General features: G+C 44.4%; 1 protein-coding gene across 1 annotated transcript; it reads left to right on the top strand.

Moving 5' to 3' along the window:
* The first annotated feature begins 290 nt into the window (after positions 1-290).
* Positions 291-14,998, top strand: LOC112247963 (ras-related protein Rab-3D). The gene is made up of 5 exons (XM_042318703.1): positions 291-562; positions 6,774-7,019; positions 12,596-12,714; positions 12,999-13,123; positions 13,644-14,998. The coding sequence occupies exons 2-5, from the start codon at positions 6,774-6,776 to the stop codon at positions 13,826-13,828; spliced, it is 675 nt and encodes a 224-aa protein (XP_042174637.1). The 5' UTR covers positions 291-562; the 3' UTR covers positions 13,829-14,998.
* The last annotated feature ends 205 nt before the right edge of the window (positions 14,999-15,203 follow it).

Raw genomic sequence — 15,203 nt, 5'->3', positions numbered from 1 at the left:
TATCGCTGATACTAAAGCTGATTGGGTTTTTCTTTTAACTACGCTGATCCTTGTATGTATTCTCATCTATATCGATTTAATATTTAGTAATATAGGTCTACAATATTTGAGTAACTGTTGAAGAGTAACTGGTGGAGAATCTTGCATTTGTTTGCCTGGTTGACTATACATTTCCTCTGCACTGTAACAATGTAAACTTTGTTGAACGAGAGGGAGAGAAAATAAGAAAACTAACAATACATCAAAAAGCAACAATGTTGAAATGCACAACGCGCACCCCTGTGCGCACGGCACTCGTTAACTACCTTTGAAGTTCAGCAAACGGGCAACACTACATACAGAGGTTGTGTGAACGTGGATTCATCGCTGTTCTCTGGGTCGGTCTGTCGGTGACACTGGGTTAATATAGGGAAACTTCCGCAGCATTCCATATCGCAAACATCTACGGAGGAGCGAGCATGAGATCCGGGAGTACCGTACAGTAGGCGAGAGGAAAGAAAGACATCGAGTTGGAACGGGAGGAGGGAGTGGACGAAAAAACGATTCACACACTGGATTTGAGGTAAAGAACCCGACAGTATTTTGAGAGGCATTTCTTATGAGGTTTTGGTTCTTTTCTTATTTTTCATGTTGTACAGCAATGAGATATTGGCCATATGGAAGCCCGGAGATGCATCCCTTTCATGATTGTCAAACTCAAAAGTTATGGGTGTTTTTAATATTTTTTCGCAAAAGGCTACAATCAGTTTAGACTAGGACCGCTCGTGTGGTTTTGGGACAGCTGTTGCCTTCTCTATGTAAAAAGCTTTCAGCATGTGCCTACAACCAGTATTCTCATTATTTTGTATGCTATAGGCCTACTATATCAAAGTAGAGTAGACTAGGCCTATTTGTACAGATCTATTACCGTCAACTAAATACATTTATAAAATAACGAAAGCTGTTGGCCAACTTGAATTAGGAATTTATTGCCTTACTGTTTACTTTTTGAACAGTTCAACGGTTTACATTTGTATATTAGTCTTATAGTCTATTGGCCGTACATGCATGAGATTGTAATGTTGCGTCCCAAATGGCACTCCCTAGTGCACAACTTGGAACAGGGTGCCATTCGGGATATACACTTGGAACAGGGTGCCATTCCGCAGACAACCATAAATTGTTTGGGTCATCATATCCGGTTGGGAGGAATTAAAAGCGTCCCACCCATCACCTCAAACAAGTGACCTCCTTTACCGTTTCCATCCACATAAACAAACAAACACACCCCAGCTATGTGGTTCTGATCAGAAGTAGTGCACTCTAGACTAGGGAAAGTAGTATTTTTAGATATGCCCACTATGTACAGTGAGTGGAATGTTGCATCATGTTCTGATTCCTTCCTTCCTGCCTTCTATCACCACTGTGACTCAAGTCCCTCTTCCTCTGGGTCACGTCAGGTACACCTTGTCACATAGAACAATGATTCTAGTCTCAGGTTGGAACATACTGAAATAGACTTGTAATGTTCCCAACTGTTACTAGTGGAATATGTCATTTTTACTTAATATACCTCCATTTTTAAAGGGCAATGTGTAGTATCTTTGCTTTTGACAGTCCCTTTTGAAGGAGGGGAATATACCTGTGTGGTTTTATGATTGATAAAAAGGCCTACATTGAAATTGAATGTGTTGATAAGGGTCAATTCTCCCCATAAAGGCCACAAACATAGATGCCAACATGACCAACATGAATGCAGTCAGAATTGAGATCTAAGTGCTATTTTGGCAACAGTAACATGCACTGGTTTCTTCTAGTCGTTACTGTATTCAGTGTGTGTGTCTGTTGGGTCTCTGTAATGCTTAGTTTTTATGGCCCTGGATGGTTTGTGCTGAGCTGGTTGCCAAGGAAACGGTCTTAATCAGGCAAAGAGCACTGCTCAGCTCAGTGTCCCTCATATGCTCAGTGTCCCTCATGCTCCAGGCCAGGAGAGACAGAGAGATGGAGGAGAGCTAGAGAGAGAAGAAGTGGACATTCTGGGGTCATTTCCATGTAAAAGGACCCATGAGCATCAACATGTGAAGTTTATAGGAGCATGTCAAATTGGGTTCCGAATCAGTCTATATTTTTGAGAAGTTGAGGCATATACAACCGCCGTGAGGACACCGAGGTCCGGCTCTTTATGTGAAATGTTTTTTGGAATTCAGTCGGCGTCTTTACTTACTGTTGAGAGTTAGAATAATAGAATACAAAAAGTGCCATTTCCAAACTTGGTTGCTGCGGATTTCCTTTTTCCACTCACTGACAGTCACTCAATTAACTCATGTTTGTAGAACAAAATGTAGATTGGTAAGTTAGTCTAGCCAGCTATCTAAACTTGTTGTAATCATGGCCGAACTACCGGGTACGTGCCCCGGGCTCCTGACCTCCAGGGGGCAACCATTGATTTTGTTAGTCACTTTCACTACTTTCATATTAACCTTGCACAAGTCATGGCAAAAAAAGGAATGGTAGAATTGCAGACAATTTGCTTTAAAACAGTGACAATGTATCTCTACCCCACAGCAAAAATGTTTAGAATTGCAGGAAATGTTCTGTAAAACTACACAAAGGAGATGGTTCTGTAAAGCAAACATATTTGTTTACCTTTTGTTAACAAAATACTTTTTCTGCTAACAGATCCCTCAGTATGTAATAAATGATGTATTTTAATCCCGGTGCTGAGTTAATGTGTAGCAGCTAATTGTATGGCTAATAGGCTGTGTTTGTAGATCGAATGCGGTGAAGGAAGCTACATTGAAGCACAACAATGGGCCTTAGGATCTCGTCACAGTATCTCTGTGCATTCAAATTGCCATCAATAAAATGCAATTGTGTTCATTGTCCGTAGCTTATGCCTGTCCGTATCATAATGGGTGGCAGGTAGCCTAGTGGTTAGAGCATTGGACTAGTAACCGAAAGGTTGCAAGATCGAATCCCCAAGCTGACAAGGTAAAAATCTGTCGTTCTGCCCCTGAACAAGACAGTTAACCCACTGTTCCTAGGCCGTCATTGAAAATAAGAATTTGTTCTTAACTGACTTGCTTGGTAAAATAAAATGGCACTCTGTTTACAACGTTGAGAACTGCTCACCCACACGACGCCATACATGTGGTTTGCGGTTGTAAGGCCGGTTGGATGTACAGACAAATTCTCTAAGAGTACGTTGGAGGCGGCTTATGGTAGAGAAATTAACGGTGACACGCCATTCTTTCTGCAGACATTGTTGAATCTTTATATAGAGCAGATGTTTTTTAGAAAACGTGGACACACTATTCTGTTACCACACTTTGCATCTGCACAGTTCTTCCAGTGAATGTGTTTTTGTCAAATATTCAGTCTTCTATTATTAAAAGTAGTCCTTGTGCATAGAGTTGTATGGTTTGTTAAACTTTGAAATCAATGGTTTTTGTTTGGCATATATTTTACTGTGGAATTACCCTGGGCTTTTTATTCATACTACAGGACTATAGCGGGGGGGGGGGGTGTGTAGTAGTACTCTGGCTTTCATTCACGATGCAGGAAAATAGAGAGGGCTAGCGAGAGTTATGGAAGGAACCTGCTGACTCACAACACTGTCATAAATTCACCCTGATCATCACATAGTCCCGTCCAATGACTGATCAAATATTGAATAGGTTTATAAAGTACAGTTAATGTCAGAAGTTTACATACACCTTACCCAAATGCATTTAAACTCAGTTTTTCATAATTCCTGACATTTAATCCTAGTAAAAATTCTGTCTTAGGTCAGTTAGGATCGCCACTTTATTTTAAGAATGTGAAACGTCAGTGTAATAGGAGAGTGATTTCTTTCAGCTTTTATTTCTTTCATCACATTCCCAGTGGGTCAAAAGTTGACATACACTCAATTAGTATTTGGTGGCATTGCCTTTAAATTGTTTAACTTGGGTCAAATGTTTTGGGTAGCATTCCACAAGCTTCCCACAATAAGTTGGGTGAGTTTTGGCCCATTCCTCCTGATAGAGCTGGTGTAACGGAGTCAGCTTTGTAGGCCTCCTTGCTCGCACACACTTTTTCAGTTCTGCCCACAAATGTTCTATAGGATTGAGGTCAGGGCTTTGTGATGGCCACTCCAATAACTTGACTTTGTTGTCCTTAAGCCATTTTGCCACAACTTTGGAAGTATGCTTGGGGTCATTGTCCATTTGGAAGACCCATTTGTGACCAAGCTTTAACTTCCTGACTGATGTCTTGAGATGTTGCTTCAATATATCCACATGACTGTCTTTCCTCATGATGCCATCTATTTTATGAAGTGCACCAGTCCCTCCTGCAGCAAAGCACCCCCACAACATGATGCGGCCACCCCGTGCTTCACGATTGGGATGGTGTTCTTCAGGTTGCAAGTCTCCCCTTTTTCCTCCAAACATAACGATGGTCATTCTGGCCAAACAGTTCTATTTTTGTTTTATCAGACCAGAGGACATTTCTCCAAAAAGTACAATCTATGTCCCCATAGTCTGGCTTTTTATGGCGGTTTTGGAGCAGTGGCTTTTTCCTTGCTGAGTGGCCTTTCAGGTTATGTCGATATAGGACTCGATTTACTGTGCATATAGATACTTTTGTACGTGTTTCCTCCAGCATCTTCACAAGGTCCTTTGCTTTTGTTCTGGGATTGATTTGCACTTTTTGCACCAAAGTACATTCATCTCTAGGAGACAGAACGAGCCTCCTTCCTGAGCGGTATGACGGCTGCGTGGTCCCATGGTGTTTATACTTGCGTACCATTGTTTGTACAGATGAATGTGGTACCTTCAAGCATTTGGAAATTGCTCCCAAGGATGAACCAGACTTGTGGAGGCCTACAATTTTTTTCTGAGGTGTTGGCTGATTTCTTTTGATTTTCCCATGATGTCAAGCAAAGAGGCACTGAGTTTGAAGATAGGCCTTGAAATTAGAGGTCGACCAATTAATCGGGATGGCCGATTTAATTAGGGCCAATTTCAAGTTTTCATAACAATCGGAAATCGGTATTTTTGGGCGCCGATTTAAATTTTGTATTTATTTTTATATATTTTTTTATACCTTTTTTATTTAACTAGGCAAGTCAGTTAAGAACACATTCTTACTTTCAATGATGGCCTAGGAACGGTGGGTTAACTGCCTCGTTCAGGGGCAGAACGACAGATTTTCAACTGGTCAGCACGGGGGATCCAATCTTGCAAACGTACAGTTAACTCGTCCAATGCAATAACTACCTGCCTCTCGCTCATTGCCTGTTACACGAATGCAGTAAGCCAAGGTAAGTTGCTAGCTAGCATTAAACTTATCTTATAAAAAACAATTAATCATAATCACCAGTTAACTACACATGGTTGATGATATTACTAGATATTATCTAGCGTGTCCTGCGTTGCATATAATGTGACTGAGCATACAAGTATCTAAGTATTTGACTGAACGGTGGTAGGCAGAAGCAGACGCGTAAACATTAATTCAAACAGCACTTTCGTGCATTTTGCCAGCAGTTCTTCATTGTGCGTCAAGCATTGCGCTGTTTATGACTTCAAGCCTATCAACTCCCGAGATGAGGCTGGTGTAACCGAAGTGAAATGGCTAGCTAGTTAGCACGTGCTAATAGCGTTTCAAACGTCACTCGCTCTGAGCCTTCTAGTAATTGTTTCCCTTGCTCATGGGTAATGCTGCTTCGAGGGTGGCTGTTGTCGTTGTGTTCCTGGTTTGAGCCCAGGGAGGAGCGAGGAGATACTAAAGTGCCTATAAGAACATCCCAATAGTCAAAGGTTAATGAAATACAAATGGTATAGAGGGAAATAGTCCTATAATAACTACAACCTAAAACTTCTTACCTGGGAATATTGAAGACTCATATTAAAAGGAACCACCAGCTTTCATATGTTCTCATGTTCTGAGCAAGGAACTGAAACGTTAGCTTTCTTACATAGCACATATTGCACTTTTACTTTCTTCTCCAACACTTTGTTTTTGCATTATTTAAACCAAATTGAACATGTTTCATTATTTACTTGAGGCTAATTTGATTGTATTGATGTATTATATGAAGTTAAAATAAGTGTTCATTCTGTATTGTTGTAATTGTCATTATTACAAATCAATTAATAAAAAATTGGCCGACTAATCGGTATCAGCTTTTTTGGTCCTCCAATAATCGGTATCGGCGTTGAAAAAAATCATAATCGGTCGACCTCTACTTGAAATGCATCCACAGGTACACCCCCAATTGACTCAAATTATGTCAATTAGCCTGTTAGAAGCTTCTAAAGCCTTGACATAATTATCTGGAATTTTCCAAGCTGTTTAAAGGCACAGTCAACATTAGTGTATGTAAACTTCTGACCCACTGGAATTGTGATACAGTGAATTATAAATGAAATAATCTGTCTATAAACAATTGTTTGGAAAATTGCTTGTCATGCACAAAGTAGATGTCCTAACCGACTTGCCAAAACTATAGTTTGTTAACAAGACATTTGTGGAGTGGTTGAAAAACAAGTTTTAATGACTCCAACCTAAGTGTATGTAAACTTCTGTCTTCAACTGTATGTGGGCGGGGTGAGGCCTAAACAATATGACCATTTGAAATTGCACCACATCAATTCGCCTCTGGGCCACCATAATCATAACGTTCTTTAACTGGTTGTTCGTTACAGGACCGTTTCCGAGTTAAACGTTATAACAGTGTGTGTCGTACTGAACGCACTCCCGGTCTAGGAGTTGCACTGCTTCAACTGTTTCCTCCTCTCCGCTCCTAGATGGCGCTGGCGAGCGACCCCGGTGCCGGCCAGCTGCAGACCCAGGCCCAGAAGGATGCCGCGGACCAGAACTTTGACTACATGTTCAAGCTGCTGATCATCGGCAACAGCAGCGTGGGGAAGACCAGCTTACTCTTCCGCTACGCTGATGACTCCTTTACCTCTGCCTTCGTCTCCACCGTGGGCATCGACTTCAAGGTTAAGACGGTCTACCGCAACGAGAAGAGGGTCAAGCTACAGATCTGGGTAAGATGGGGTTTGATTTTGATTCATTAGGATGCCTGTTAGCCGACGCCAATGGTGACAGCTAGTCTTACTGGAAAAAGACAATACTTTACAAAATATATACATTTAAAAACATGAACATGTAGTGTGCATCTATCAGTTCCACAGACATGTCAGTACATACCCACAACCAGTAGGGCACACGTCAGTACGTACACACAACCAGTAGGGCACACGTCAGTACGTACCCACAACCAGTAGGGCACACGTCAGTACGTACCCACAACCAGTAGGGCACACGTCAGTCGTACCCACAACCAGTAGGGCACACGTCAGTACGTAGGGCACACGTCAGTACGTACCCACAACCAGTAGGGCACACGTCAGTACGTACCCACAACCAGTAGGGCACACGTCAGTACGTACCCACAACCAGTAGGGCACACGTCAGTACGTACACACACCAGTAGGGCACACGTCAGTACGTACACACAACCAGTAGGGCACACGTCAGTACGTACACACAACCAGTAGGGCACACGTCAGTACGTACACACAGGGCACCAGTAGGGCACACGTCAGTAGGGCACGTACACACAACCAGTAGGGCACACGTCAGTACGTACACACAACCAGTAGGGCACACGTCAGTACGTAGGGCACACAACCAGTAGGGCACACGTCAGTACGTACACACAACCAGTAGGGCACACGTACGTACACACAACCAGTAGGGCACACGTCAGTACGTACACACAACCAGTAGGGCACACGTCAGTACGTACACACAACCAGTAGGGCACACGTCAGTACGTACACACAACCAGTAGGGCACACGTCAGTACGTACCCACAACCAGTAGGGCACACGTCAGTACGTACCACAACCAGTAGGGCACACGTCAACCAACCAGTAGGGCACACGTCAGTACGTACCCACAACCAGTAGGGCACACGTCAGTACGTACACACAACCAGTAGGGCACACGTCAGTACGTACCCACAACCAGTAGGGCACACGTCAGTACGTACCCACAACCAGTAGGGCACACGTCAGTACGTACCCACAACCAGTAGGGCACACGTCAGTACGTACCCACAACCAGTAGGGCACATGGGGGAGAGGCGGTTTTGTTTTTTGAAACCAGGTTTGCTGTTCATTTGCGCTATATGAGAGAGGAGTTCCATGCACTCTTGGCTCTGTATAATACTGTACGTTTTCTTGAATTTATTCTGGACCTTGGGACTGTGAAAAGACCCCTGGTGGCATGTCTGCTGGGGTAAGTGTGTGTGTGTCAGTGTTGTGTGTAAGCTGACTAGGCAAACTTTTGGAATTTCCAACACAATCATTGTTCTTATAAAAACACTAACTGATGCAGTCAGTCTACTCCTCAACTCTTAGCCAAGAGAGACTGGCTGTATCGTATTTCTATTAGCCCTCTGACTACAATGACAAGCAAGACGTACCGCTCTGTTCTGTGCCAGCTGCAGTTTAACTAGGTTTTTCTTTGCAGGACTCGACCACATGACTGGACAATAATCAAGATAAGATTAAACTAGAGACTGCAGGACTTGCTTTGTGGAGTGTGGTGTCAAAAAAGCAGTGTCTCTTTATTACGGACAGACCTCTCCCCATCTTTACAACCATTGAATCTAGATGTTTTGACCATGACCGTTTACAATCTAAGGTAGCGCCAATTAATTTAGTCTCTTCAACTTGTTCAACAGCCACACCATGCATTACCAGATTCAGCTGAGGTCTAGGACTTAAGGAAGGATTTGTACCAAATACGATGCTCTTAGTTTTAGAGATGTTCAGGACCAGTTTATTACTGGCTATCCATTCCTAAACAGACTGCCACTCTATAAGGCTTTCTGTGACTCTATTAGCTGTGGTTGCTGACATGTACAGTGAGGGAGAAAAGTATTTGATCCCCTGCTGATTTTGTACGTTTGCCCACTGACAAAGAAATGATCAGTGTATAATTGTATTGGTAGGTTCATTTGAACAGTGAGAGACAGAATAACAACAAACAAATCCAGAAAAACGCATGTCAAAAATGTTATAAATTGATTTGCATTTTAATGAGGGAAATAAGTATTTGACCCCTCTGCAAAACCCTTGTTGGCAATCAGAGGTCAGATGTTTCTTGTAGTTGGCCACCAGGTTTGCACACATCTCAGGAGGGATTTTGTCCCACTCCTCTCCAAACGGGCATGTACATGTGCTTTCTTGAGCATGGGGACCTTGCGGGCGCTGCAGGATTTCAGTCCTTCGCGGCGTAGTGTGTTACCTATTGTTTTCTTGGTGACTATGGTCCCAGCTGCCTTGAGATCATTGACAAGATCGTCCCGTGTAGTTCTGGGCTGATTCCTCACCGTTCTCATGATCATTTCAACTCCACGAGGTGAGATCTTGCATGGAGCCCCAGGCTGAGAGAGATTGACAGTTCTTTTGTGTTTCTTCCATTTGCCAATAATCGCACCAACTGTTGCCACCTTCTCACCAAGCTGCTTGGCGATGGTCTTGTAGCCCATTCCAGCCTTGTGTAGGTCTACAATCTAGTCCCTGACATCCTTGGAGAGCTCTTTGGTCTGGTGGAGAGTTTGGAATCTGATTGATTGATTGCTTCTGTGTACAGGTGTCTTTTATACAGGTAACAAACTGAGATTAGGAGCACTCCCTTTAAGAGTGTGCTCCTGATCTCAGCTCGTTACCTGTATAAAAGACACCTGGGAGCCAGAAATCTTTCTGATTGAGAGGGGGTCTAATACTTATTTCCCTCATTAAAATGCAAATCAATTTATAAAATTCTTGACATGTTTTTATGGATATTTTTGTTATTATTCTGTCTCTCACTGTTCAAATAAACCTACCATTAAATTTACAGACTGATCATTTCTTTGTCAGTGGGCAAACATACAAAATCAGTAGGGGTTCAAATACTTTTTTCCCCTCCCTGTATATGGTTGAATCATCAGCATACATGGACACACAGGCTTTGTTCAGTGCCAGTACAGGTCATTAGTAAAAAATAGAAAAGAGTAGAGGGCTGCCCTTCGGTACACCACACCTGACATGTTTGACATTAGAGAAGCTTCCATTAAATAAAACCCCCTCAGTTATATTATATAGATTGCCATATCGTGGATTCAGAGTTGAGGTTGAAAAACCATACGTTTTCTCAACAACAGGTTATGGTCAATAATATCGAAGGCTGCGCTGAAAACAGAATAACAACCACAAACTTATTTCAGCCAATTATCAGTCATTTGTGTCAGTGCATTGCATGTTGCCCTTCTCTATGTAAGCATGCTGAAAGTCTACAGAGAAATAGCACTGTATCTGGTCAAACATGTTTTTTCCTAAGAGCTGGCAGCGAGCTGGCAGCAAGGGGGTCAAAGGTTATAGGGAAGGGGTGTCAAACTTGAGGGAGGGTGTGTGCGGATCCTTGTTCACATTCTTGCTTGTTAATGTGCCTTTTTTCCTGCTATGTTCGCCTGGCTTGTTTTACCAGACCACTCCGAACAAGGGAGGAAGGAGAGGAAGTTTTTGCTAATAACAACATTCATTCTCTGATTATTTATGTTTTTTACCCTTAAGTTCCAGCAGGCTTCTTTCTCTGATGGTATGCTGAGTGAGAAGGATGTTTGTCCACTGAAATGACAGCTACACAGATCAAAGAGGGGCCCACAGTTGCATGAAACATGGTGCCTGTTTACTGTATTATGTACAAGTATCTGAAATGGCACCCTATTCCCTCATTCACTACTTTTGACCAGGACCCATGTAGTGCACTATATGGGGAATAGGGTGCCATTTTGGACGCAGACGTTAACCACACTGGACGTTGAACATCATCCCTGGACATCCACTTCATAAAAGATGCAGAAGGCTGTGCTGCGGTCTCTGCTTTCTAATATGCTTACAGTGCAATCTGACACCCAGTACATTTGGGTCATTTAGCAGACTCTCTTATCCAGAGCGACTTGCAGGAGGAACTAGGGATAAGTACATGTTTCACCTCGTCAGCACAGGGATTCGAACCAGCAAGCTTTCGGTTACTGGCCCAACGTTCTTGACTGCTAGGCTACTTGCCGCCGTATACATGCCTGTTACAATATTACCGTCTGTCGGATAGGATTCTCACAAGAAGAAGATTAGGGTCAATGTCCCAAATGGCACCCTGTTACTATATAGTGGACTACTTTTGACAAAGAAGTGCACTATATAGGTACAGGGAAAAGGGCTGCCTAGAAGATTCTCTCACAGTAGCTTACTCACCACTACACTAAACTACTGGTCATATCTTTATGACTGCTGATATGTTGCTTTCTAGATAAACCATCCACATTAGCTTAGTTGTAATATTGATTATTCGTTGAGGTGTTATTGCTAGTGGCCTGACCAGGAACAACTTCCAGGTCCTAGTTACAGCTACTATAACTAGGGCCCAGAGTTTTTCCTGCTCAGGATGGAATAACTCCTTGCCCTATAGTTGTGGGTTCTGTTAGTCAGACTGGGTTTACAGTATTCTGCAGTGGTGCCATTGTATCCTGGTGTACATAGAGGGTGTGGAAACATGAGGGCTGTCTTGACATGGCTTTCCCTCCACTCTGCTGTGCTTATGGGTTAATCATTGTCTTCTTTCCTTGTGCTGAGTAGGCTACAGTTAACCAATACTCCCCCACTACTCACATAAGGTATGGCACCATGGTGTCTGTATGATGGATGGCCCTCATGGCTTTTGCTGGGCTGTGGCAATGTGAACCCCCATAGAAATACCTGAACTGGTGTCCCTGTTTTCAAGTCAATGAGGTCATAATGTGTGATTTAATTCCTTAAGTTATTCTATTTCCATCTGGAAGGTGCTTCTCCATCGCTGCAGGGCCTACGGCGTGTGGGCTGCAGGGCCTACGGCGTGTGGGCTGCAGGGCGTGTGGGCTGCAGGGCGTACGGCGTGTGGGCTGCAGGGCGTGTGGGCTGCAGGGCCTACGGCGTGTGGGCTGCAGGGCGTGTGGGCTGCAGGGCCTACGGCGTGTGGGCTGCAGGGCGTGTGGGCTGCAGGGCGGCGTGTGTGGGCTGCAGGGCGTGTGGGCTGCAGGGCGTACGTGTGGGGCTGCAGGGCGTGTGGGCTGCAGGGCGTACGGCGTGTGGGCTGCAGGGCGTGTGGGCTGCAGGGCCTACGGCGTGTGGGCTGCAGGGCCTACGGCGTGTGGGCTGCAGGGCCTACGGCGTGTGGGCTGCAGGGCCTACGGCGTGTGGGCTGCAGGGCCTACGGCGTGTGGGCTGCAGGGCCTACGGCGTGTGGGCTGCAGGGCCTACGGCGTGTGGGCTGCAGGGCGTGTGGGCTGCAGGGCCTACGGCGTGTGGGCTGCAGGGCCTACGGCGTGTTGGTTGACAGTGTTTCTGTATGCTAGGTGAACCATGGCGGCTACTCGGCTGTCTGTTGCTACAGTAAGACCAGGCCTATTGTGTTTTGAAACTGGAGGCGTCCATTTAAGCTGTGCTGTGTGTATTTATTTAAGTGGAGGGATAGACGACATGGTACTGACTCTTTTAAAACAACCGTGTGTGTGTGTGTGTGTGTGTGACAGGACACGGCGGGCCAGGAGCGTTACAGGACCATCACCACAGCCTACTACAGAGGAGCCATGGGCTTCCTGCTCATGTATGACATCACCAACCAGGACTCCTTCTACGCTGTGCAGGACTGGTGGGTCATATCCCCTTCTGGATCAATAAAGTTTATTCAATTTGACACAGACATTCACACTAACTCTCACTGTGTGTGTGTGTGTGTGCACAGGACTTGTGGGTACAGTACTCCCATGGGGCTCTGCTTTCTCCCTTACCTGTTGTTGGAAAATCGTGTTAAGTCATGAAACAGCTGGAATGCAAGGGTTTTCCAACACTATTTACCTCTGAGGTTATATACAGTAACAGATGCATACTATTGTTATGAAAGTCGTATATTGATTGTCGTTGTCCGGTCTCCAGGGCGACCCAGATCAAGACGTACTCGTGGGACAACGCCCAGGTGATCCTGGTGGGGAACAAGGCTGACCTGGAGGATGACAGGCTGGTACCAGCAGAGGACGGTCAGAGACTGGCTGATGAACTGGGTAGGAGAGAACACACACACACACATACCGTCTGCCTCTCGCTCTCTCTCTCTCTCTCTCTCTCTCTCTCTCTCTCTGAGGACGGACAGAGACTGGCTGATGAACTGGGTAGTAGGACGGACAGAGACTGGCTGATGAACTGGGTAGGAGAGAACACACACACTCTCTCTTTCTGAGGACGGACAGAGACTGGCTGATGAACTGGGTAGGAGAGAACACACACACTGTCTCTCTCTCTCTCTGAGGACGGACAGAGACTGGCTGACAAGCAGGGTGGCAGAGATGCGCGCACACACACACATAAACATGAGTGTATATACTCGTCTGTCTCCTGTCTCTCAACCTTAAAAGACAGACTAACATTGGTATATAGACAGTACACAAACAGAAAATAAACAAATACTGTATATGAATACTTCAACATATACACTCACAGAGAATACAAAACAAGTCAGTCTTTTGCTAGGCTTGTTGCTTCTAGTAATCCTTTGTTTCCCTGTTCTCCTCCCTCTTTCTCCAGGGTTCCAGTTCTTCGAGGCCAGTGCCAAAGACAACATCAACGTGAAGCAGGTGTTCGAGCGTCTCGTCGACGTCATCTGCGAGAAGATGAGCGAGAGCGTGAATGGGGAGCCCAGCCCATTGGCCAATCACAAGGGCCCCAGCCTGCAGGACACGCCCCCAGACAAGGGTGGCTGCTCCTGCTGATAACGCCTTAAACATACATACCGTATACATGCTCGTACACACACACTGAAAAAATTAAATACACAACCACTCCCACACACGCTCATTGACTTGCCAGAAATCTAGCGTTGTGAATGTACTTTTGGTTTTGTATAACATTGTTGCTACTATCCCTGTTACCGACTGGTTCCCCAGTCTCTTGACTCACTTTGCTTCTAACAACAGATTTCACATCAGTCCTCTTGTTTAGAATGAGCTGATGGAATGTATTTTGCTATAGGATAAGCTTCTCGGAGTAGTGTGAAGTTTCCCCTAGACGCTGATCTTGGGTCAGTTTTACATTTCCCCCACTTATGGTTAGGATTGGGGAGGGTAAGCTGATCCTAGATCTGTACCTAGGGGAGACTTCATCTGGGAACCTTCCCACAACCCAAGCCTAGCCTCAGAAACGTTGTTCAGCGCTGTAGTTCAGATATGTTTGATTGTGTCTTGATCATACTGCCCCCGTGTGGATATTGAATGTTACTGCAGCAATAATGGAAGCACCCACTAATCGTGTCAATAGCTCAGGTGGGTCTGCCTAACGTCAATGACAATGTAGGGCCCCGAGTTTCTCCTGGCTGCGTGGTGGAAAAACTCAAGGCCCTATACTAAGGGAGCATCTAGAGGGCTGGCTTATGAGGCTATTGCTTAGGAATGTTCATCTGTAGCCTATACACTGTAAAACCAAAATGTCAGGTCAACTATGACTAACCAACCAACTTGCCAAAGTTTCTTGACTCAACTAGATGATGGGGGTCAATTCAATTTCAATGCAGTCAATTCAGGAACTGAACTTCCATTTTTATTCTCATGGAGTAGCGTTGAGGAGAATTTAGAATTTCAGTTTACTCCCTGCATTGGCTGAATTGAAAAGGAATTGACCCCCAACCGTGCTGGACCTTCCTGCTCTGCACTGTCCCACTAACTACTGGAACTGAATGAGCTATTAGATTCTACATCCGACATTGAATGGAAAAACGACTTACTATATTTGTGTCTGGTTTGTTGTGTTTTATAGGTTCATGTCTTAGTGCTCAGGTCAAATGTAAAAGTCAAAGCATGATTTCGATTGATTGATTTCAGTCAATGACTGTCTGCTCAATCCCCTCGAATGAACGAAATAAAAAAATGTAATGTCAATTTAATGAAGTCAGGTGTATCTCTCCTTCTTTCATCCCAAAATATCTTCAGTTGCCTACGTTCAGTAACTGTTTAGTAACATGTTGTGACTTCCTCATTCAATGGTTGTCGTAGAAATGGCTTCTAATTACTGTATACTGTAAGGTGAATGCTATGAACTCTCATGTCAGTCAACGTGTATGAATACAGTTTACTTGTTGCCGTTGTTTGTGGT

This window comes from Oncorhynchus tshawytscha, unplaced genomic scaffold (genome assembly GCF_018296145.1).
Source record: "Oncorhynchus tshawytscha isolate Ot180627B unplaced genomic scaffold, Otsh_v2.0 Un_contig_4934_pilon_pilon, whole genome shotgun sequence".
Lineage (NCBI taxonomy): Eukaryota > Metazoa > Chordata > Actinopteri > Salmoniformes > Salmonidae > Oncorhynchus > Oncorhynchus tshawytscha.
This window is presented reverse-complemented; position numbering and strand designations above follow the sequence as displayed.